At 39.4% G+C, this 24,154-nt stretch overlaps 4 protein-coding genes across 6 annotated transcripts; 1 reads left to right on the forward strand and 3 right to left on the reverse strand.

The window, feature by feature from the left end:
* Positions 1–187: 187 nt before the first annotated feature.
* On the forward strand, positions 188–5,184 carry phyhip (phytanoyl-CoA 2-hydroxylase interacting protein). Its single transcript, XM_086173663.1, has 5 exons — positions 188–563; positions 2,610–2,796; positions 3,799–3,973; positions 4,412–4,529; positions 4,626–5,184. The coding sequence occupies exons 2-5, from the start codon at positions 2,620–2,622 to the stop codon at positions 5,170–5,172; spliced, it is 1,017 nt and encodes a 338-aa protein (XP_086029789.1). The 5' UTR covers positions 188–563; positions 2,610–2,619; the 3' UTR covers positions 5,173–5,184.
* A 229-nt stretch (positions 5,185–5,413) lies between these two features.
* Positions 5,414–7,478, reverse strand: ppp1r3c2b (protein phosphatase 1 regulatory subunit 3C2, duplicate b). Of its 2 annotated transcripts, none has more exons than XM_086173664.1 (3): positions 7,404–7,478; positions 7,223–7,298; positions 5,414–7,092 (listed from the first exon to the last, which is right to left on the reverse strand). In XM_086173664.1, exons 2-3 carry the CDS (start codon positions 7,270–7,272, stop codon positions 6,237–6,239), a joined length of 906 nt encoding a protein of 301 aa, XP_086029790.1. In that variant the 5' UTR covers positions 7,273–7,298; positions 7,404–7,478; the 3' UTR covers positions 5,414–6,236. The 2 variants fall into 2 exon arrangements, with proteins under 2 accessions (XP_086029790.1, XP_086029791.1); XM_086173665.1 differs by having other exon boundaries at positions 7,400–7,464.
* A 732-nt stretch (positions 7,479–8,210) lies between these two features.
* Positions 8,211–14,412, reverse strand: gins4 (GINS complex subunit 4 (Sld5 homolog)). 2 transcript variants are annotated; one of them, XM_086173666.1, is made up of 8 exons: positions 14,268–14,412; positions 13,308–13,424; positions 13,104–13,190; positions 10,187–10,300; positions 10,001–10,098; positions 9,815–9,903; positions 9,617–9,707; positions 8,211–9,461 (listed from the first exon to the last, which is right to left on the reverse strand). In XM_086173666.1, the coding sequence occupies exons 2-8, from the start codon at positions 13,404–13,406 to the stop codon at positions 9,365–9,367; spliced, it is 675 nt and encodes a 224-aa protein (XP_086029792.1). In that variant the 5' UTR covers positions 13,407–13,424; positions 14,268–14,412; the 3' UTR covers positions 8,211–9,364. The 2 variants fall into 2 exon arrangements, with proteins under 2 accessions (XP_086029792.1, XP_086029793.1); XM_086173667.1 differs by lacking the exon at positions 14,268–14,412 and having other exon boundaries at positions 8,211–8,447; positions 9,357–9,461; positions 13,308–14,227.
* Positions 14,413–14,833: 421 nt separating this feature from the next.
* arid5a (AT-rich interactive domain 5A) lies at positions 14,834–22,145 on the reverse strand. The gene is made up of 7 exons (XM_086173904.1): positions 21,849–22,145; positions 20,800–20,870; positions 18,788–18,956; positions 18,635–18,687; positions 18,192–18,289; positions 17,952–18,105; positions 14,834–17,331 (listed from the first exon to the last, which is right to left on the reverse strand). Exons 1-7 carry the CDS (start codon positions 21,850–21,852, stop codon positions 16,123–16,125), a joined length of 1,758 nt encoding a protein of 585 aa, XP_086030030.1. The 5' UTR covers positions 21,853–22,145; the 3' UTR covers positions 14,834–16,122.
* Between the last annotated feature and the right edge of the window lie 2,009 nt (positions 22,146–24,154).

A 24,154-nucleotide genomic window follows, 5' to 3' on the forward strand; every position in this document is an offset into this window, starting at 1 on the left:
GCTTGATGTTATTTACTGGGATATCAGTCAGCGTGTAATCTCTACTTCAATGGCTGGTGGGGTTAGCTTTATTTACCCCTTAAAGCCACTTTCCATGCTGCCTCTATATTTGAGAGGTGCTAGTTATGAAAGTGTTATCGAATAAAATGTATGTTTGAGTGTGTGATCATTTAGGGCCTTGGGGTGGACTAGTGACATGATGTGAGATTCGCCTGTGAAAGCATTAATGCTGACAAGGTTCAAAAGGCATCACACAGTGGTCATACTCTTTTTTTATCTTATAATAGCTACATAGGAGTCAAGTAAACAGCATAAGCCCTGAGCAAAAATCAGATTGGGAGGGGGAGGAGGTGGTTGGGTAGGTTAGAGTGTTTGTGTGACACAGAGAGAGAAGGGAGAGGGAGAGAGAGAGAGAGAGAAGGCTGTGTGTTCGTTTCACCTCCTAATCAGTTTTTCCTCGGGGATCTACCATCGACTGCAGTGGAGGAGTCAAGTGGAAAGTGGAAAAACAGGATTGGAAATCTCAGACCTTTAAGCTCATTGTGATTTCAAACATCCTACAAGTAAGGAATTATTTTATATAACATTATAACAGATGCAGTGTTTTGTCATCGGAAGTTGCAGGGTTTGAGTTGATCAGATGCTTTGTTGTTTCTGTTCATCTTCTGTCAGATGTTTAGTCAAGTTATGATTTATGATGTACAGGATTTTTTTTTTTTTTCTTTTTTCTACACCACTAATCTCTGTTGAGACAATGAGGATGCTGAGTGTAATGGACATTGTAACTGTAATTAAGACAGATGTTTAATTTCATTATTAACACTCATTCATTATTTTTATCATGTTTGTCATGCACTCCTTATGTTCTGTGTTCAACATAAATGAATATATAACTATATAATGTTGTTTCCATATTCCTCAATTTGAAACTGTATAAAGACAACATCTCTTCTTGTTTTTGTTGTGAATGGAAGTATGATGAAAGCCTCTAAACCCGAGAGTTGCTTTTTGTTGACTGCTCAATCCATATGCAGGAAAACTCATTGATGTTCCACTGCCATGGGAAAAAAATCAGTCTGTGTGTGTGTGTGTGTGTGTGTGTGTGTGCGTGCGTGTATGCATGCGTTAAAGTAAAGTGTGTGTTTGTGCATGTTGTTTAAAGTAATACATTTATGGATCCAGCTGTGCAAAAAGAAATAATGATGTGATTTTCTCTCATACTTATTGAATATATTAGCAAGTCTCAGAATCCTGATCTAAAAAAAGCTGGATCAAAGCTAGAATCGATGCAGTGAGAAAATACACGCCTTTTCTTTTTAGGCAGTTGTAAAAATGAGGTCACCAGGACTGAGTTAACTGTATGGAAACCTGTGTTTGAACTGTGAATTGATGCATTCGATCTTAAAGTAGAGCAGCAAGAGATGCTAGCCTTTGATGACTGTCCCAGCAGAATCTCCTCTTGCCCCAATTTTGTCTCTAAAAAGCACAATGCTTAAAAAACGAGAACAGCGGTAGTAAAACAGATATGTGGACGTGTACATGCATGATACAACGATGCCTTCCTGCGGCCCCAGTGTGGATGAGCTAGTGCACAAATTTCACAGTTCACAGATTATAATGAGCTGCTGCAGGCTGTCCATCATGGTAAGGGGATATGACCTCGACGTACCTCACAGACAGAAGCTGGCCATCATTGGCCAAGTCTTCTACAGCATCACAGGGAAATGAGCATGCTATGATCCTTCAGACACTAAAGGACACAAGGATGCTACATCTCTTATTAAGCATATGTTCAGTGTCAGAGGGTGGGGAAGGTTTAAAAGGAAAGGCGTGCATTGTAGTGGGCTGGATTTGAGGTTATATTAAAAAATGTGTGAATGTGTTGATATTCGAGCTGATAGAAGTGATTGCAACATTAGAGTACAGGTGGGGAAGGGGGGGGCAATTTGGGTGAAAAATAAGACTGAATGGTAGTGATACAGATTCTAATACCATCGGTGATTTTTGTTGTTTATTTTTAAAATGGAAGGTTATCAAACACAAACGGGCCAGCCAAGAGATTACCCCTAGCCCGGGACTAAAGGCTATGTGCAGCTGTCTGGAACAAATAGCTGATACACAACTGGGGAGGTATAATCGTTCCCAATTTCTGCCAAACAATGCAAAATTGTCCAGAAGACTTGAGCTGAATGTTAACAATGATTTTAAGAGAATTCATTTTACCTCCAAGGTATTTAGAAAAAGTTTAATTCCGTTTCAATTATGACTAAAATATTCACGTTCCTAACAATAATGGGAGACAGGTTGGTTGCTTGGAGACTGCTGTCAGAGAATTATAAACAGCACAGGGAAAGAGAGACCAGTCACTCAGCTGGGAGAGCGCTGACTTGTGTAATGAAGGGAAATGTCAGTTAAGGGCAAGAAAGGGGGGGAATTGAGCAAGCGAGTGAATCAAAAAGCTGTAAATGTGAGGTTACTGAGGTGCTTAACCTTTTGAACTACTGTACACAAGTCTTCTTTCTTTGTGGGGTTTAATCTCTCCCAGCAGATGTTGCCATTCTCCTGCACAATCCCACATTCAGTCTAACTGCTGTCTTTTATCTGTCCAGGTCACTGCAGATGACAGAAATGGATGTCCCTCTCTCTACCCCATGCAATATCCAGATATGTGAGGTGACTTGTGATTCCTTCCGCATCATGTGGGACATGACCCCAGACGACACCACCAGAGCAACACACTTTTTCATCGATCTGAGCCGCAAAGAGAGCAGTGATCCCAACCGCTTTAAACACAGGGTCTGCTATTCAGATGTTTTTTTGGTTGATCTGAAATACTGTACCTTCTACCTAGTTGCCTAATACCTTCCATCAGTCAGGCTGCTGCTGTCTGGGTTAATACCGCTGGTATCAATGTCAATATTCACAAATCTGCACGGACAAGCATCATCAGATTATAGTAAAAAACCATTTGGTTCACAAATGGTGAAATATATATTTAATTGAGGTCTGGTTGAGTTCACAGTGGGTCCAACATCATTCTGCATTAGTCTAAACATACAAAACAGCAGTTGCGCCCTCATAGTCACTTTCAATATAGGTGAAGGGGAGAAAGAGTGCAGTCAACAGCTTCAGGCCACTGACTCACTTGCATTTTTTTACCCTAAAAATGGCCAAAAAAAATAAATAAATAAGGCTGCAACAAAGACAACATCTTATATTAATTAATGCAAATTCACACGTTCAGAAAATCCTTCTGTACTACATATAATAAGAACTATTCATCTTAAGCAAGAAGAGGCATGTGGCACTTTTCTCTGTGCAGTCCCGAATTCTGTTTTGAAAGAGCGTTAAGATTTTTATTTTTGATTCATAGATTCTAAATGGCTTTTTTGTGAAATGTGCTTTATCAAATCTGCTAGAAAAGGAGATTTGAGCTCATACGGTTTTTATGTCTCCACATACCGAATTTCTCTCTGTATTGATGGTGAATTCCTGCACCTGCAGTTGATTTTTAACACTCTTAATAGCATTTATAAAGTCAAAGACGGGCAAGGATGCATTGTCATCTCTCACATTTACAAACTTGAATCTGTGACATTGCAATGATTATATAACAAAGCAGCTGATTTGATTATCCTAGTTACTGCAGCTTGAAGTCCAACATCATGCTAATAAGACACACTTATGGAAGGAAATGCTTGACTTGACACATGCTCTTTTGCATTTTCTTGGAAATGTAAATGAAATACACCGAAGGCTATTATGACCTTTCTCTTCACTACTTTCCTGCTCTACCAGGATGTTCCAACCAAACTGGTGGCGAAGGCAGTGCCTCTACCGATGGCAGTGAGAGGACACTGGTTCCTCAGCCCTCGGACAGAATACTGTGTTGCAGTGCAAACTGCTATTCGACAGGCAGATGGTGATTACCTGGTGTCAGAATGGAGCCAAGTGGTGGAATTCTGCACAGGGGGTGAGTATGGGGTGGGCAAAATGTTTATATCAACAAATACCTTGAAAAACACAAAGAGCTTGCCAAGAAACGGGCAAGAAATTCAAATTGAGTTGGAATTCAATTTTGAAAATGCGGAATAAATTACTATGTTGGAGAAAAAGTGAATCATTTTTTACCTTACTCGTAAATATCCACTTCCTTTTTCAAATGACAAGTTTTCATGTTGGGATATTTATACATAGATATCAAAAGAGGGGGAAGAGTATCATGCTTCTCTTTTTCTACATCTTCTGACTCCGAGATAGTCACACCATACAACACTACATCTGTAACCAGAGAAACAAGGTTAGACAATTGATGAGGACAAAAAAAAAAATCCCTGTCAGCACAGGAAAGTCATTAGCATTTGAAAGCAGCTCAGTATTTTGCATTGGATGACTCATGTAAACGTTTCAGACTACGCCATGGAACACCTCCACCAGCTTCTTGACAAGGCTGAGCACTCAGCAGGGAGGCTGCTGAAATTCTCCGTCTTTTACCGCAACCAGCATCCAGATTACTTTGATTGTGTCAGGTTAGAATTGCATTTTTATGCCAACTATTATCGACCTGGTGCCACGGTAGCAGCAGTTATGAATAAAACCCTTTCCTTTCCTATCTGTTGATTTAGAAAGGAATGGGGGGGACTGATGCGTCCAGCCCTGAAAGACAGCAGTGGGAGTCATGGTTCTCCGATAAACGGCAAACTCCACGGAGTCTTCTTCAGCTGCAATATAGAGTTTGATACAGGCCTCCCTCCTAAAGACTCTCCATACGGGCCTCTGCGGTTCCAAATCCCAGCTGGACACCTGCTGAACCCAAACATCTCTCTGTATTTTGCAGACTTCTACTGTATGTACACAGCCTACCACTACGTGGTGTTGGTGCTTGCCCCGTCTGGCTCAGAGGGAGACAACTTCTGTCACTCCCGCCTCCCAAAGCTCGACTTGGCCTCCAACCCCTTCCTGACATATACTGCCCCCCAAAAGCCAGGGGACCAGCCCCTGTATTGCCATGCTAGTGATGTCATCCTTGAAGTACTTTTTACAGAGCCAGTATGTTTGGATCAAGGCACCGTGGACAGAATAAGTGGGCATCATCAGCTCATGAGTTTGACCACAGCCAACGCCAAAAAAGACCCGAGCTGCAAAGTGTGCAACATCAGCGTGGGCCGCTGAGGGAGGCTAGGATCCAGGACAGACCTGGTGGGCCCAGGACTTGTGGGACAAGAGCGGAAACAGCCCACCTCATGGGGTGCTGGCATGCAAATTTCCTCCTTTCCTTTTCCCAGAAAATACAGAACTGAATATTAATAGACTTATAGCACCAAAGTGTTTCCCAGAGCTCCATCATGATTGCAGCAAGAAAAAAAACCTCAATCCATAACTACTGTAAAAATAACTTGACATGAATCGCTTGAAAAGACAAAAGAAAATCTGTGCTCGTTATTTATTGAGGGTGATTTGTGCCCTCTGGTCTGTGCTGTTTTTGTTTATAGAATATATTATACACATCTACTTTTTCTTGACATATTTGCACATTTTTGACATGTTTGACACACTTTACAGAAGCAGCGATTTTACAGTTAGAGATTACAACAGAAGATGCTACTTATTACTGATTACACTCATCCACAATCTGATATCATTTGTCTTAAAAGTAAAAAATGACTAAACCTCTCATCATCAAATCCCATTCTGCTGTCTCCAATTAAGTTTCACAGGCACTACTATGAAATACTTTTGCACGACAGAATGTACAGCAGAAAAAACATGCGCTGCAGTGTAAGACTGAAAACAGGGCTTTCCATCTGTGATGTGTAAGATGGAAGTGAAGTAGTGGCATTATGCCATCGGGTGGAGCTAAGATTTACTTGGCTCCTGCCATGGGGCTTGTGTTTTCTCCCTACTGAGTAATCTTTGACCTAGTTGGAATCCCAGAAATGCCCGGAGTGAAAGGGATCCCCTCCCTAATGCCCGAAATAATGGATGGGCTGCCAAGTGGGCAAAATGCAGGACCTGACAAGGGCGCTTGGAGCCAAATGATACTCTGTGTTAAAGAACAATGGAAAAGAACATACTACAAAGATAATCGTTTAAGTAAATGTTCTGGTTTTGAAAATGCTTCACAAGAAGTCTACGCTGGTCATACAATCAAAGTTAATTCAGAGTGATATTGCAAAGGTATACTATTTATGGCTGTTTTGCATTAAAGATGCATAATATCTAAGCTCACGAGTTTATCATGCCCTGTTCTTTCTGTGACAAAGATGTGAGTGCACACACACCGCAATGCTGTAATTTTGTCCATTGTTGTTGTCCCAGTAAGTCGCACTCTGTCCACCTGCTGAATACCATAAACAAAATTCTATTTTCCTCTTGGCATCAAGTACTTTGGGAATGGCAATATCAAATTCAAATATGTCTGTTTGTGGTCCTCCAAAGCGTTTCTCCAGGTATGCACAGGGCACATCTCTGTAGTTCTGCCAGGAGTCAAAGGTGATGCGCACACGCACATCCTTCTGAAAACTGATGTTTCTGACACGGACAGTCCCACGAATGGCCAGCTCAGTAACACTGCAGCTCTCCAGGATAATCACACTCTCAGCAAGTTTAGCTCGGAACTCTTGAAAATTTGCAGAGGGCTGCAGGAAGCCAAGTTTCAACTCAGTACCAGGGCAGCAGGTGCTGACAGTGCAGCTGTAGCCATCTTCTGTCATTCCTCCTAAACCCTGGAGTGATGGCAGCAGGTCCAGGTCGGAATGCTCCTCCTCATCTGAAAAGACTCGCACAGTTGTTAAAGACAATCCCTTTGTGTCTGCGAAGACCACACGCTTGTTTTTGTTTGGGATGAAAATATCGTCATCATCGAAGTCATCGAAGAAATCTGAGAGAGGATGGGTCAGACAGATTTGACCCAGAATGCCAGAGGATATCTGCTCTGAAAATACAGGACGGATGCAAGGTCGCAAGGGCTTCAGGATTGGCACCCAAACGTGAGGACACAGTTGTTTACGTTGGTTCAAGCACAACCTTACAGCAATCTCCAAGAGTCCGGCTGACTGTGCCATTGATCCAAGGTCACACATAGGCAGAGCACTTGGAAGAGATCGGAGAGAAGAGATTGCACAACTGAAATACATTTGTTTTGCTAGATGCACGGTGACACTGACGTTAAGGTTGCATGATACCACTTTAATGGCACACATGATCTATATCAAATTCTTACATCGTGCTCTGCGTCTCCATGCTGGAGGTTTGTTGGTGTGTGAAGGACATTTTTACCTTACAGTTGGCTCAGAGATCTTGGCAAAGTGAAAAATATACAAGTCAGTAAAAAACATCACCCTGGTCTTCCTTAGTAGTTAATTCACAGATACATCTGTAAATATACATTAAAACTTACTTACAATGTGAAGAAACTTGAAATCTGAAGTCCTTGCCACCCCTTCCCCCACAGGAGAATCTCGCACTACTTTCTATTTATACTACCTCAGATCTGTCACGTTGTTTACTCCTCCCTCTACCCTCCCAACAACAAGGCTAAAATTGTAGCTTTCTGTTATGTTTCTACCTACGTTCTTTGCGTCATCGGAAATGACAAAAATGACATGCAACCTATAAATTACTGTTGAGCTGATTTCATAGGTGTGTGTCACTCGGATAACTATTTAACAATATACACAGAATCATGTGATTGCAGCAGCATCTCAGGAATTTGATATTGTTCTTTTTTTCATGATCCCAGGACTGCACGTTTAGCTACATTGGTTAACTATATTGCCAGCAAAGTAACCCAGAATGTAAGGTCAAGCCCCCTACTGGCCTGACGGGTTCATTTTCTGAGGTCACTGGCTTGTTATAATTATGTTTCACTGTGTGTGATGCCAAATGACAAAGCACTGTCAGAATGCCAGTATCCTCAGTCTGGAATATACTTTACATTTCATCTAATTAAATTTCATTTTTTCACATAAAATGGCATGTCTTTGAAACAGTACACTGCTATTAGTAATAACTCATGTTTGATTGAATAAGATCTATTTTTCAGAATCCAACTGTAAATGCAGCGCTTCCAATGGCATCATTGGTTGTTTTGGGCAAATTCGACAGGAAAATATGAGATTTCATGAATGTGGGAAACTGAACTGTGCATAATCATTTTATGAAAAATAGAAGGGATGGTGGGTAGAAATGAGGAGGCTGTGACCATTAACCAATTTAGAAATGTTTATTTTTTTTCCTGCTTTATAACAGCAAAAACATTTAGAACTTGTACATTTTTCTGTTCTGATCAGACTCCCTGGTTGAATTTGACTCCTCTGTATGATCATAGAGCAAGAGCATAATTGGGAATTGCCTAATCACACTGAGGTTCAAAATGACGAAGTCTGTTGAAAGAGCTTGGTTCTGTTGTGGCCACTCACTCCTAATTCCTTATTAATTCCTCATGCCTGTGTGAGGGTAAACAAGACACTGTGTTTGCAGCCATTAAAACACACATAACAGTGACATATCATTTTGAGACTGAAACTGAGAATACAGAAGGAACGTTACAAAGGTGACATGGAAATAGATATGTCACAACTAAACAATCAGCAGTGAATTTGAATAGATGTAGATGATCAGAAAGACAGCTTTTGTATTGCCTATGCTCAAAGCAATACTACTTCAATTTTTATAATCCTAATTGAAAAGAAAGAACTTTCTCTTGATCACATATTCACATTAATACTCATTCTTTGTGGATTATGAACAACATTAAGACCGTGGATGCAAGAAAACATCTTGCCATAACACATCAGAGTCCAAATATGCAAATGATCTGGGTATATTGCTGGGAAAAATAATGAACAAGCAGATAACTATTTCAGTTGTAAATCTTACATTTGTCTCGACATTCCGTTATTTACTGTTTCCACAAACATCAGCTGTCATTCCACTAGTGTTTAATCTGAACAACAGAGAGAGCAGCATTATCTCTGTGGGTTAAACTGTCCCATTAATTGTTCCAGTTAGTTATGTGATCTCCTTCAGGCACACACTTCCACAAACAACATGAGCCCGTGTAAGATAAAACAAAGCATTCATTATTTTTTACCAATATTAATTGAAGATCTTAGAAACAGCAGGTCCATCAGACCATATACAGATTGCAATTAATGAACAAGACTCCCCAACCATCACCATCACCATGTTGCCAAGAAACAATGAGTCCCGCTTACAAAAAAGTAAATAGCTAAAAATAAATCCAGATGTCACTGCAAAGCCGTTGCTTATGTAAGATCCACAGAAATGAATTGGCACAGATCTGAGGTAAGGTATCAAGTTATTCACACACAGTCATGTTCATTCCTACTGACCTTATTATTTAAATTAACTGTACTGCTCCGCTTGAAACAAGTGGTGCTATTGTTCTGTAGCGCATTAGATGCTGTGAGCCCTCTTCAAAATCCACCACATACTCTCTAAGACATGGAAAACAGAGGAGAGATGTGATCAGCTGTCGCAGCATCTATACAGAAAACATCATAGTGCTGTGTGCAGAAAAGGTGACCTCGTTATATAACGGATACAGAAATATCACAGAACCTTTGCAAAGAAAAGTTGATGTGTCAAGTACCTCTGATCATCTGTTTCAGGATCAACCAAGATATTTTCCTGCCTCTCCTTCACCCGCAGAAATACAAATGAGTCCATGTAGGGCTCTGGCACTGGAACAGCATTGCATTATATTAGAAGACGAAGGATTCAGACTGAAAGGGATAACGTCAAGCAAATGCCACCATCTGCTAAAACTGGAGGTGGTTAAAGACAGTACCTGCTTTCACAAAATCAATGGTTTGTAAGTTGGAGGGCATTCGCCTCAGTGCAACAGACTTCAGGTAGGTTTCTGTGTTTATGTAGTACCTGGATGAGGAAACACATGCTTATACCTCAGGTATAAATCATTCCAAAACAATCTTAGATCTGTCTCAAAATAAAAATTTGATCATGCAATGCTCACTCTTTGGCAAAAGCAAACTCCTCCGGGGAGAGCAGAGATGGCTCTCCTTCACCACGAGACTTTTCCGTCTCAAGGACATGAGGGAAGAACCTTTCAATCTAGAGCACAGCCAGGGAAACTTTGTCAAAGGGTTCAGTTGTAAAATGAAGTTGTCAATGTCCAGGCTGGATTGTTAACCTCACTAACCTTTTGTAGACGAGAGCGCAAGTAGCTGCACAGCACATAGCGGATCCTGTCTATCTCCATTCGATGGACACTGGCTTTTGTGTCACCTTTCTTAACCCTCTGCAGGTTGGCTTCCTGTTACAAAAAAGTTAACCTGTTACCTCAGTGATCTTGCCTGGCGACCATCATTATTTCTTTAATTTCATGTATTGTATTATGTATGCATGAATGTATGTATAACCTCGTAGCTGTTAGCACTGCAATTGCTTGCTTGTATGAGATTGCATGTGTCTCTCCCTCCCAACCCCTTGTCACTACCCTTGTTTTCTATCTGTCTGTCTCTCTCTCACCATCTTTCTACCCAACTGGTCAACAGCGGACAGAGGAAAGAGTTGCAATGAGTTCAGATCTGTGCAAGTTTTCTGCCCAGTAAAGCATAATGTTTCCTTGCAACTGTCGCAGAGTGCTTGTTCATGGGGGAATGTTCGGTTTCTGAAAATCATTTTAACCCTCTCCAGGCAGATGTTGCAGATTTGCGACAGCCAAATATCAGATTTTTCCTGCAACTACAACTTAATTTGAGCCTGAGAGGGTTAAAAGAGTGTGGTCCAGACCTGCTCTATTTGTAAAGTGCCTTGAGACAATTCTGTTGTGGTACGGCGCTTATACAAATAAAATTTGACTTGACTTGGTGTATGTTTTTTGCATTCTTCAGGATTTCTGCAGGTATCAGCTTGTCTAATTTCATGCTTAATAATACCACTTTAAACAAATTTAATGCCCACGTCCAACCACAGATACATTTCTATATAATGTCAATCACTGAGATCTGGAATAGATTTTGAACAGTAGCAGATATGTATATATGACCTTTTGAGTGACAATAGAACTAATGAAATCACAAGGATTAAAATGTGTATCAATGCAAATTCATTTATTTTTATCTTTCTTTCTTTCTATTCATTTTGTTTCCTTTTGGCTCCAACTCTGGTGCTGTAACTTCACCGTCACCGTCAGAATACTGGCTGTAAGCAATAGCCAATTAAAGGGTTCCGCTTGTCAATCATCACACTATTCTAAACTAAAGTTATAAAATGTTTATATAGCCAATCAAAATAAATGGCAAATAAGAATGCTTTCCCCAACAAGTATCTCATAATATTTAATGGCTCTAGATCAGTGGTTCTTAACCTTGTTGGAGGTACTGAACCCCACCTGTTTTACATGCGCATTCACCGAACCCTTCTTTATTGGATCGAGGATCGGTTCGTTGATGGGTACAAAGAACAGGCAGAGTAGTCTTTTCATCGAATCTGGCTCCCTTCACCTTGAATTCAGCAAGCACTATGTTCTTGTAGTTCCCATCGCCATGCAGCTTATGAAAGCCTTCCCTTAGTTTTGACCGGTACTGGACTAGAATTGCTCATCTTGTCTTTGCAAATCATGCAGTTAGGACATCGATTCCAATCACGTTCCGTTATACATGGGAATCCGTATTGTATGTATTCTTCCGACCGCTTTCTTTTTTTGCCCAACATAATTAGTATGAAGGGATTAAAATATTAAGAAAGAAATCACATGACGTACCCTCACGACAGTCACAAGTTACTACAACTGAGTGCGCCAAAATCCCTGCAGCACGGATAGGCCAAGCTATGTAGCGTGATCACCTGCAGCCAGTGATGTCATCACCAATTAGTTGGGCGTGTGTCTTGACCTCCGCCGAACCTCTGAGACTGACTCACCGAACCCCTGGGGTTCGATCGAACCCAGGTTAAGAACCACTGCTCTAGATACTGAATTGAATGCTATTTAAGGCCTAAATTTTTACTAAGTCTATTTAATGACATTTAATGCTCTCAATGACCTGCAGAAACCTTGTCCTTATTTTTTGATGAACTTATTACATATCTCAACAAAATACCCCCAAAAATATCAAAACAAGACAGAAAAATATGATTACTTTGACTCCTTTGCAGAATTTGTTCCTGTCAGAAGTGAAATATTTCCTCAAAAATGTAACTATACTATACTATACAGGTACATCTGTACAATACACCTCTCAAGATAACACAATAAATAGAATATAAAAACTCCTGTCTCTTAAGCTAATTACATGGAGTGTTTCATTTTCCTTTTCCGTAATGCACTGGTCCTGTGGTTACTGCCTATAGAAAATTAGTCATCTAGAGATCAATTACTCATTTAACGAGTTCTTCAAGCAAGAAAAAAACTTTAGAGAGAATGTGAAATAGTTACTTAAAAGGATGATGATGGTGGAGATGAATAAGCAAATTCAAATCAATACTGTGAAGAGACAGAAATGTACCACTTTTGATATGAATTCCAAAGAAAGTGAGAAATTTCTTGTTAGCAGGTTTCCTCCCATACTAAGGACCGCATATTGAAACTTTAAAATCAATGAAAATGTTACTATAAAATCAACAAGATCTTTTAATATTTGAAAATATTGTTGATCGCACACCCCAACAACTTAAATCGGCTACAGGTGGAATTAGCTATGGTGGGAAAGAAAACATATTCACTGGCACTTATATTATTGTGATTTTCATATATAATTTTTTGATCTTATTTTTATTTTCTTGCTGCTCACTAATTTGTGTTTTTCTCATCTTTAAGTAATTACAAACAAATATTCAATTCTTTTAATTTTGCCAACTGATTTTCTACTTGAAATTTCTCTGACATTTCCTGCTTCAATTTTTAGGTAGTTTCAAGATGACCTCTTTCCAAATAATCCAGCCATTACTTACCAGACTAGAACTGTGCATCTAGGTCAGTAACACTGCAGAACTTTCACTGTCAGTATTTTACAAAGTAATTAAACCAGTTGGAAAGTGTCTTCAAATTCAGTTTATTTGCAAGCACCAGTCAGAGTAGTATGAAAAAACCATGGCGCAGTAAAGCAGTCATTTACCATGTGGGTGAGCTGCTCCATCACACACTCCACCACCTCCGACTTTGTATCCAGCAGCTCCGGGGAGAACTTCTCATTCAGCCAAGCCTGTGTGACAGGAACACCGCAGTGAGGACGACGATAGGAGTCTTGTTTTCATTTTTGTTTTTGTTGTTATTATGACAAAGTGCGCGTTTGCGTGGGAAAACACGGGTGAAGGCTCACCGCTTCGAGTTTGGCAATCAACTCTGCCGGGGTCATGACATCCTCCTGAGAGTCATCTTGGTTGATGTAGCTGCCATCGTCAGACAAAGTGTCCGACATGGTTTATCCTTCACAAAGCTTGACGATTTTTTTGAGATAAGGCGGTTTAGAAGCGACAGTTAACCGTTTTATATGTATTTAAATTGTTACAAGAAGCGTAGGGTTAATGCTAAAGCGACAAGCAATAACTCCTTCCAAGGGTGTCCATCCGGCAAGCAATTCCTTGTTTATTCGCGCCACAAGCTGAGTTCTCGCGAGAAATAAAATATGTCATCGTTCCCCGCTTGAAGGCTACAAGGTAGCATGACCCACATTAGTGGGCGTTTCAAAGTGTTTAAATATACTTTCACTCTCAAATTATTATCTTTTTTATTCCATAATGTTCAGGACGCATATTATAATTGCCTCTCGCTCGGGTGAGCCCTCTCTTAGATGAAAGATTCGACCGTGCCGAGCAGCAGTGAGTCCTACAAGTCAAAATTTAGGGTTTATAAAACAGGCGGTATAACGTTGACGTCAAAAGCTCTAAAACCTTTGCTTCTTACTACTCCATTAAATCGTAATTATTCTGGGGCGGGTGGTATGATGAAATATAAACGATTACGAAATGTTGTAAATAATGTTACGTGAAACCTGGGTTGTGAATAAGAAACGTATAAGTCTTTCCTTCCTACCACAATCAACCGTATATAAAGTATATCTTACAATTGCTGACCTGTTGTCAGGCTAGTTAACGGTGACTACACACACACACACACACACACACACACACACTCTCTCTCTCATACACGTTCACATACATGGCTGCATTCGTACTATAAGTAAAATAACAGTGCTGTGGTTGGTACCGGTCTAAACACAGGGAACCATGTGTTTGTGTCGAAATATCAAAAAAACTGGTGTCGATTTCGTAGAAGTCACCTGCCTCGCCAGTTCCAGCTGTCGACTTTCATAACACATTTGCGCCTTTAGCAGAATCTCATTTCTCTGATTTCCTCTTTATCTTTCCTCTTCATTGCCTACGCCTCAGCACCCTTTGTTATTTTTACACCTAACGATCTCATTCTTCCGCTGGCTTTATTTGCGGTTCGCGTAGCTTGGTTAAGGCTTAGCTTGGCGGAGTGTATTTACTTTGTAATGCAGATTAAGTCATAACACGTCTGATACACTGAGTTTAAAAATCACATGGATAGTGTCTGATTGCAGGCGAATGCGACAGGGATGCGTTATTTATGTGCATGATCTTTTTTTTTAATCTAGTCACTTTTGCATGTTGCACCCCATGGCCTGAAAAATCCCATTTCCAGACCACTCAGTCATTTCAGAATATCTGCAAAAATCATTAACACAGAGCTGATGGAGCAGCTCTGTCATCACCTAATAAATTAATATTTGTCATCCTCATGGTGTGACCTTCATTACGGGGAAATGTTGCTACTCAGGGAATACCTAATGTGTCAGGCAATCAAACAAGGACATGACCTCTTTAGATTTAATTTTCTTTGTTCCTCCACACTTCATGAAGAAATCAGAAATGATCTGCAACACACCCACACACATATATGTATATGTATATATATTTTAAAATGTACAGCAGCAGTTGAAATATGTTATATACAGTTCTATACAGAGTTCCTTTAAAAATATATGTTATAGAGGATTGACATTTTTTTTCTTTCTTCTTAACCCAGAAATTAGGATACAATTTTAGGAGGAAATGTACTAGATGAAATAACACAATTTCCAGAGGCTTCCGTGTACTATAGCATGATAGAATGTTGTATTGCATTGTGCTGGTCGAGTGGAATCAGTGGTACAAGTCACATATTTCAAGGCATGAATTATTTTTGGATTTTGATAAGTGTAATCTGAACTTTGAACTTTGATGATGTGAGCGAAGCTAAAGTCATGTTACCAGAACCTGCAGTCAAAGGTATTTGTCCTCAGTTTTTATCACTATGTACATATACCCTCTGAGTCATAATGGAAACACAATTATAGTTTTTCAATTGTGGCAAACAAGAAATCAGTCCGACCAATCTGTCCTCTTGGACTAAATGATTTACAACGGCTGTGGCAAATTATTGTAAATCTGTTTTACAGAATCAGATAAACCTTATTTGTCCCAGAGATGCAATAAGGGTCATTTTTGCCGATGCCTCACATTCTGAATCACAGTAGCAGAGGGAGGGGGAAAGTGGGACAATGTATGACTATGTGACGTGATTGAGTGTAATGTGACTAAACCTAAATATGGTCGTGTTGCACCATATCTACCAATGCCTGGAAGTGCAAACGTATTGAACTCGAAAAAATAACCAGCATGTGACCAGAACATGTGCCATGAAAATGTAATCGTTTCAATCTGTCGTAGCAAGTGCAATCACTTTATTTTTGAAGTAATTGGATCTAAATTAACTACACTCTTTCCTTGCATAGAACAAGACGTTACGTTTTTTTCCAAATGCTAAGCTGTCTACATTTGGGTACTACAAGTATAAGGAGAGCCAAATAGAATAGTACTAATGGGGTTTATACCAATTTAATGCAAATACATTTTTGTAATTCCAGTATGTTGGCGTTCCAACATAGCTATCACATTACAAGTTATTGTAGGTAATATTCATACCCATTTGCATTAAAAGGTTAGGCCAAGTGTGCTTTATTTTACAGAAATATCTGAATTTTCCTCTTTGTTCAGCAGCAAGTTTAAAAGATGTACCTATGTCATATACTTGGACCATTCAACCCTGTACCAATGTGTCTGTTGAAATATTCAGTGATGGGTGTTAGGATAAAGGGGATTCCTGACAGGTAGGATATATCTCGTCTGTTCACTCAACAAAGGAATGGGGTGAGGGTACAGACAAGCGTCATGGCCAGTGAAACCAGAGAGAGATGGACTGACTGGGTAATGGTGGTACATGAGCTGAGACGGTGGTAGTCTCATCCTGTTGGGGAGGAATGCGGGGAGAAATGGGAAATGGTGATGGGGGTCTCTCCCTGACTTATCATAACTCGTAAGGACGCAGGATGCTGGCAGACTGTTGGAAGTTGGCTGTGGTGGAGGAACCTTTTGCAGCATTGTCCTGGATTTCTCCCTTTTATCCCCCTGATAATGCAAAGGAGTTGTGTTTTTCAGCTTCTTCGTACAAGCAAGAGACTCATTTTGATACATCAACCTGTTAGGTTGGGTTTTAAAAACTGGCCTAATGGGAGAAGGTCGTGGAAGTTGCACGTTTTTTGGGATAACTTTGGTAAAACTTGAGGTGGGTGCAGGGACCCAGTCAGACTTAACATTGAAAGCTGGGTAAAAAGGATAAGTAAAGTTTTTGACATCCCCTTTGTGAATGGCCTTCCAAGCAGAGTTGTGCATCTGATCATTTCTTGTAACTGTTTCCCGTGAATGGGAGCTGGCATTCATTCGTCCATCTTCATTTTGTCCTGCAGGATGTTTGGAAACATGACGGCAACTGGACTTGTCTTCTGGACTGCAGAGTGTGCTGGAACATTTCACACACAATTCTGAACTTGAACCAGGTTTATCTTCATTGCCTCTGTGACCGTCCTCTGATGAAATGGAGTACGGTGAGGGGCTGCGGGAGGAGGAGGATGATACAGGGAGCGGAGAGCCATCAGACAAGTTGCACCCCTGGCTGGATGAGGCCCATGCTGGGGACTGAGAGCAGTGGATGACAGAGGGCCTTTCTTTATCTTCACCCTGTGGACTCTGGGACAAATTCAGGTTGGCCTGTGCCATTCGTTTTTTCTTCTCCAGGGGAGATATGACCTCACCCATAGCTGATGCAATGTGAGCAGTCCAGGGGCTTGTTGCAGGGACCGACAGAAGATGGGGACATTTATAGTTAGAGGAGCAGAGATTGGTGGCCACTTGATTGGGGCAGTCTGGACGATCAGAGGCAGTTGACCAGACAGAGTGAGAATGCAGCTGAGCTTGACTTTGGCAGGCATTGTCAGGACCGCTCTGCAATATAATATGGTTTGTTAGTTGATTATCACTTTAATTGTTTTGGGGCTTTTTCAAAAATGATGGCCAACAAATTGTCAATTAGCTAAGAGTCAAAAAAATGGACAGGTAGCAACAATAACAATTAACAAGTACATTGATCAGCAAAGCCCCAAAAAGTTTAGTTGATAACTACGTCACTATTTTTTACCCTCATGCCTTGTAATTTTTTGAGTCCACATTAAAATTCCTCCAGCGTTTTCCCCCTATCCAAAATTCCTAAATTCAAACTTACAATAAGCAAAGTATAATGCCCCCCTGCAGCAACAATGGCATACTCGAAACAAGAAAATTAGAACTCATCTGTTAGTGTATGTGTGTGTGTGTGTGTGTGTGTGTGTGTGTGTGTGTGTGTGTGTGTGTGTGTGTGTGTAGCTCGAGCTTGGATGCAATTGTTCTGGTTTTTTTCTCTTCTCAAATTTGTATCTAAAATACCATCCAGTTCAATGTTTCATGAGGAAGCGAGCGTTCTGTGCATTGAAAACTCAACCAACATTTGCCATGACACGGGGTGAGGAGATAATGTTAATCTGGGGGCAAAGAAATCTTTTAATAGTATCAAAATCCAGTTCACATACCTCTGCAACATAATCTGACTGAGTATCTTTCCCCCTCCTGTCAACTTTGTTGATCTTTCCATCCAAATTCCTCTTGTATGGCTTCCTCTGTTTGCTCGGAGGAAGAGGTTTGTCATCCTCTCCCTTTAGGTGTCTCTCAAATGGCAAGACTAGCCTGTTACATAAGCAGAGGTTTTTTTTTAACAGTCAATTGCAGTTCTATAACGGACTCAGCAGTAAATGAAAACCTGCAGTCTGCACCTCTCATAATGTCTGCGAGTGCAAGTGGCAGCGCTGGTGCTCCCTGGGCTTCCACCCAGCTCATCGTACACCTTCTTCCAAAGGCGACGCGCTGTCACCTGATGGATGGCAATTAAAAAGATTTAAAGTGCGTTTGTAAATCTTGTATCGATCGGCTATGATATTTTGAAAAAATATTGTCGTTGCTGAAAATAATACGGTTTCTTTAACACTTTTATCTTGAGGTTTATGTATTAAGTTGTTGTTTTGACAACACTTTTACTCATACCATATGAGAAAGAGATCAGATTGCATGGATATTGACAGTCTGAGAGCTCTGTAGCATAAATGTCTCAGTTCCACATACAGCATGTGACCAAAACAGTCGTTTGGTAACCGCTAAACACGATAGATAACATTATCGTTTCTGTGAAAACCTTGTTGAAAAAAGAAGTTTTACTCACTGAATCATAACCACCCAGTTTCTCAACAGCTTTGTAAATCATCCAGAGATTGACTGAAAATGAAGAGATGATAAGATGCATGCATTTAACTCTTAAATTTAAATTTAGCATTTGTTTACCATGTTAGGACAAAATTCAGTGGGTTCCACTTACTCTGTTTGAAGCCCAGATGTGGAATTCTTTCTATCGGTGAACCTCTGTCCTTCATAAAAGAGTGTAGCCCAGATATAAATGACTTTTCTTCCTTTTGGAGCAGACTGGGTCTCACCTCATCCTCGCATTCCGTTGTCGAATCTTGAATCTCAATAATGCAGGGAGAAGTCTGGAAGTGCAGATGAATTCATCTATTTTAAAATGAAGTGTTTATCTGAGACTTTAACACCTTCAGGGTTTTTCTGAGACGTTGTTTTTGAGTTTTTTTTACTGCAGAAAGTTCAAAATACATTGGAAAAAACGAGACATTGTAGATATGAAACATCAAAATCAAAGGTTAGGGTTTTACCGCTACTTTCAATCAATAACCGCTCTACATCCTGTCTGGAGAGCAAGCAATGCACTTGTGGGGTTTTTGGTCTAGACTCTTCAGTCACCGGTCTCACAAATGTCACATAACAATCAGGAATTTAAAGACACAGCAAGTCATATGCTACTGTAGCCTGAAAGAATCATTACCTTGAATTATTGTACTTGCAATATACGTTTTAAAAATGTAAGATGCAACCAAAATCCCTTTAAAAGAAGGCATAAGTAACTTTCCAGATGTAAATGTGCCTAAATAAAGATCACATTTCTCAGAGCACAAGTATAAGAAATCAAGATATTGACAATGTCACTATTTGTGGTTTGCGAAACAGAGGAAGTGAAACAGTGAAGGGATGCAGAGTAAAAACCATCAGTTAGAAACCTTTCAAGAAGAGAAGTTTAGAAAATGCAAGGACAGAGGAGAAGCCTCTTAAATTATGTGTATTTTAAGACGACTCCAAAAAGTATTAGTATGCTATGTTGCATTAGAGGGTATGTATATGTAAATCAATCTTTGTCAAATAAACCATGTTAAAAACTTTAATCGAGTCATTCAATGAAGGTGAAATTTGTAAGTAGGAGGATTACATTGTCCCTACACAGATCACTTTTCACAGGACAGGATGCAAAAGTGACCAAATCTGACCCCGCCAGATATCAGTTTGACCGCTACACGATCAGACTTTCGTTTAGCCTTTTACAGTCAATCTACAACAAAACCGCTCAAGATGGTTTCATATTGAATCAAGTTCCTCAATGTGGTTGTTGGTTCCGAGAACCAAGACTCTATAGTGAGTAATAGTGAGCTTAGCTCTTAGCTCTAAGATAGCTGGAACTTGAGTCACCGTTCATTTGCCCAGCATTGCTGTTTCCAGCTGTCAGACAGAAGACAGCTCTGACTTTCTGATGTTATTCTATATTGCAGAGATCTCTGAGGTGACTCGCGTCTCCCAAAGTGGATGGCACAGTTTGTGCATTTGAAAACCTCAATGTCAAAAAAAATCTATGCGCTATCGCCCGAAACATCTTCCGAGCTGTATTTGCACCTGTACTAAAAATCTGTAAGGGCATGTTCAGTGATTGTATTCAAATCAGAATTTTCACTTTTGGGTTTAATTTTGATCATTAAACAATATGGCCTTTGAATATTACTGAAGCTGAGTCCAAGTAGAGCATTGATATCCTGTGTAAATTTGTGGGAAAATTATATGAGTGATACCGATATCAAAATGTTGAATGTAATTCTCACAATGACTGTCACCGCAATGCTGAATTGATGCTGTCGGCAGTCCTGGAGTCACCACAGAAACCATAGCCTTTCAGTTAGTAAGCTTTGGAAATTTGATGAACTACTTTGTTTTTGTCATATTGTGCCTTTCACTTCTGTAACCTGAACAATGTTATACAGAGGATCATTTGCAGTTTCTATATGTGCAACACAATACACCAGTTTGGGAAAATATGCATGCATTTCCTGGCCCATTTGCAATTCACTTAAAGCCCCTCATTTCATACTTTCTCCCCCGTGAGAAATAACTTTACCCATCAATTATATACTGACCGCAAGATTATTTATGACAAATCACTCAAGGTGTAGCCACAAGTTCAACTGATTCTTAATCAGCAGTGTCAGAAAGGAATACCTTGCAGGGCATCTCTGTCTCTACATCACTGTCTGCTCTCTGCTGTAACGTCTCAATCTGGATCTCTTCAGCTTTAAACATAGACAGTGAGGAAAACATGGATTTTTTAGTTCTCGATTGCATGTAAACAAGGAGGTGGTATTCATTTAATTTACTAATCACACACTATAAAGAATCTGTTACAAGTCTGTCTGTTTCATATTTAAGATGAAATCTGAACAATAACCGGCAACTACAGCTTTTTGATGACTGTTACTTTGTCTATTGCATTAAAAACAAAATAACTTTGATGCGCAAAGCTATTGTTTAAGTTGGCATATGTTTTGTAATGGTCAGATGACAGATCTGAAGAAAAATACATCTGTATAACATATTGTCAGCTGAATGTGATATAAAACCACAGTTAGAAAACCACTTCCTGCTCATGAACGTCACTGTGTGTATTCTGTACTGAATGATATTGTAACACACAAACTGCAGCTTGTGGTATTACTGAGTTTATTGGTTGCACAGAGGTAAATTTTGAAATCTACCATTTCTGAACATTCTAGGTCCAATTTGACATTAATTTGTATTCAAGAGGGAAAAATGTCACTTGGCATAAGCCAAATCTGAAACCAATGTCAAATTATTTATGTGAAAAACCAACATGCTCTCTTCAGATCATGTTGCTGTTGTCCAGCTTTAACATTTATTTCTGCTTTCACAAGCTTCTAACTTCTCCAATTCAGTGTGTTAAGGAAATATCTGACAAAAATATCAATAGCACTTACTGCCACTTGGTTGAATTATGAGTATGATATCTAATTTATTTTTGTATCCAAAAATATTGAGCTATCTCAAAGAGTAAAATATTTTTTTACCCCATTAATAAAATACATGTCCCCCTCAACTTTGTATTTTTGATTTTTTATGCATTACTTGAACTAAATTCATTTAGTAATATTGATCAAATTTACTAGTTTAGTATTAAATAGTGGTAGTAGGGGCTTGGATCAATTGAACAGGTACAATAAAGGCATTAAATATTGATAAGAGATTTTCCTTACCCATTTCTAGATGTGGTTCTCCAATCTCTGGCTACAATGTGTTTTGTGTCAACCACTCGCCAGTGACAACCTCACACCCGAAACAGGAAGCCATCTCCACAGAGCAGTTCAATTGGTTCATGCATCACATTGCAACCAATGAGTCTGGGAAACAGAGTTTTTATTAGTCTTTCAAATCTCTTAATGTCTGTTCTCTGTCAAAGATAAATAATATAATGAGAGACAAAGCAGGTGATGTTATTTGTTGAGAATGGAGTCTGACTCCACTCACACGTTTATATGATTCTGAGAGCTTTAGTGCCGTTCAAGATTAGCCTTGGTGACGTTATGCTCATTTGTTAAGTGGATTATCACATTTTAAATTGTCGTCGTGAAATCAACCCTCTGAAATGTTAGGAACAATCGAAATGATAATTTGCGTCATTATTTGCTGACAGAGGTTACAACAAGTTTGTACTTTTGACTCATAAAGTCAGAGTCCGTTTGTTACGGTTATAACATTATTTTTAAGGAAGAGGAAAAGAACCACTTCTTTAAAAATCAGTTTCTGCTGGCTACTGCCTCAAGGATATCAGTTATAAATAAAGTGCTAGGACAATGCAGAAGCAGTTATTTCCACCTGAGATGACTGACTGTTTAAACGGTCAATTGATTTCTCAGCAACCAGTAGTGAGTCAGAGGGAGTTGACATGGGCCTTTGCCAGTGACCGCAGAAGGGTCATGGTCATGTTCACTCTGTCAAAACTTCACACAAGCCAGTGTGAGGTATGTAATATTTCTCAAGAATTTTATCATGTTGTAATGTCTGCATATTCTGTGAAACCCCATTAATAAGTTGTAATCTTTCTTAACATTTCCTGAAGGGGCTAAGAGAAAATATGATTTCTTCATTGCTTTTTTTATTATAATTAACATTGATATCATTAATACTCAATAATCATTACAATAATTCACTTCATTTATATATTTATTGCAAAAACTTGAAAACGAAGCCTCACCACAAAAATTAAATCCCTGTTTTTCATCAGTTTGAAATAGTGATGTCTTTTCCATTTACTGTAATATACTACATTATTTCAAAATCATTACCATTCAAATATCACAATGACCAGCAACACCCAGTACACATTTGACAGTGGTGCTTACGTGTGTGTGACTAATATGACAAGTTTCTGTTTTCCTTCGGAGAAAAGTAAAGATCGAGGTCTTATTTGAAAACTTGAGCCACTTGATCCCTCTCCTTATTTTATAATAGCTCGCATTTCTTTAGCATAATTAGTATTGATTTCTTACTTATTAACTTGTCTGAATCACCATACTCTTTAAACAAAAATGACGATTAAAATCTTGACTCGTAGAAGCAAAAATGCTCATGCAAATTGCACCTATGAGATTTAGAATTCTGCAGAAAAACAAACATCATGTATGATTAATATGTAATCTCAAACTGTTCCATTGAACTGACTATGTTTTGTCGAAGCGTAGCCTTTTCTATCTCTCGGGAGCCAGCAAAATTCATTAAGTCAGTAGGAGCAGTCATTATCTGATGATATTTGAGGCTGCTTATTTTGGTCTTTAGACAACTGACAAACTGCAGCTTGATAATGAGAACATGTGGAGAAAATATTTTGTTTTTAGTTTTCCATCTGTAGTGAGTCACTCTCTGAGGGAACATTGTGAAAAAAAACAAAACTACATTTTGCAGATCATGTTGCTGAAAAGGTCAGAAATAGAAGACATTTCCACAGTGAAATAACCCTAAAGCACAGCTGCATGAACACGGATGTCATTTAAGACTTTTAATCCCTGTACCAATTGAAGAATCGGGACCATTTCTGTTACAGTGGGTTTCTACCTGCAGCTGTGAGGTGCAACAAACCTGAAACAAGAAAACAGATGAGCAAATACAAGACTTTTCATTCTGAAATGTATTCTGACTGAATACAATATTTATAAGTATTACATTCCCTTTTTGGCAGTTTTTGGAAATACTCGGTTAGCACAAAATTCAAGATTTCTTTTTCTGAATAGCAACATCACTAAATTATATGTATACATGTACAGCATTTGTGCAGTCAGTGTGGGTGTAATGCAAAGTCATAAGCAAGTGCCTTGTTTATTCGAAATGAATACCATCCAGGACCAAATGGCCAAAATGATAACATGCAGACATAATTTACTGACATAAATTTATGATCGTATCAGTATGTGTTGTGTTGTGTTGTGTTGGAGGTACATCTGATTTTTGACTGAAAATGAAACTTGTACGTTGAGGTGAAATCCCCAGCTGGTGCCTCATTCCAGGA

Source organism: Fistularia commersonii, chromosome 26 (assembly GCF_037954325.1).
Source record: "Fistularia commersonii isolate RoL2024-O1a breed Wild chromosome 26, RoL_Fcom_v1.0, whole genome shotgun sequence".
Lineage (NCBI taxonomy): Eukaryota > Metazoa > Chordata > Actinopteri > Syngnathiformes > Fistulariidae > Fistularia > Fistularia commersonii.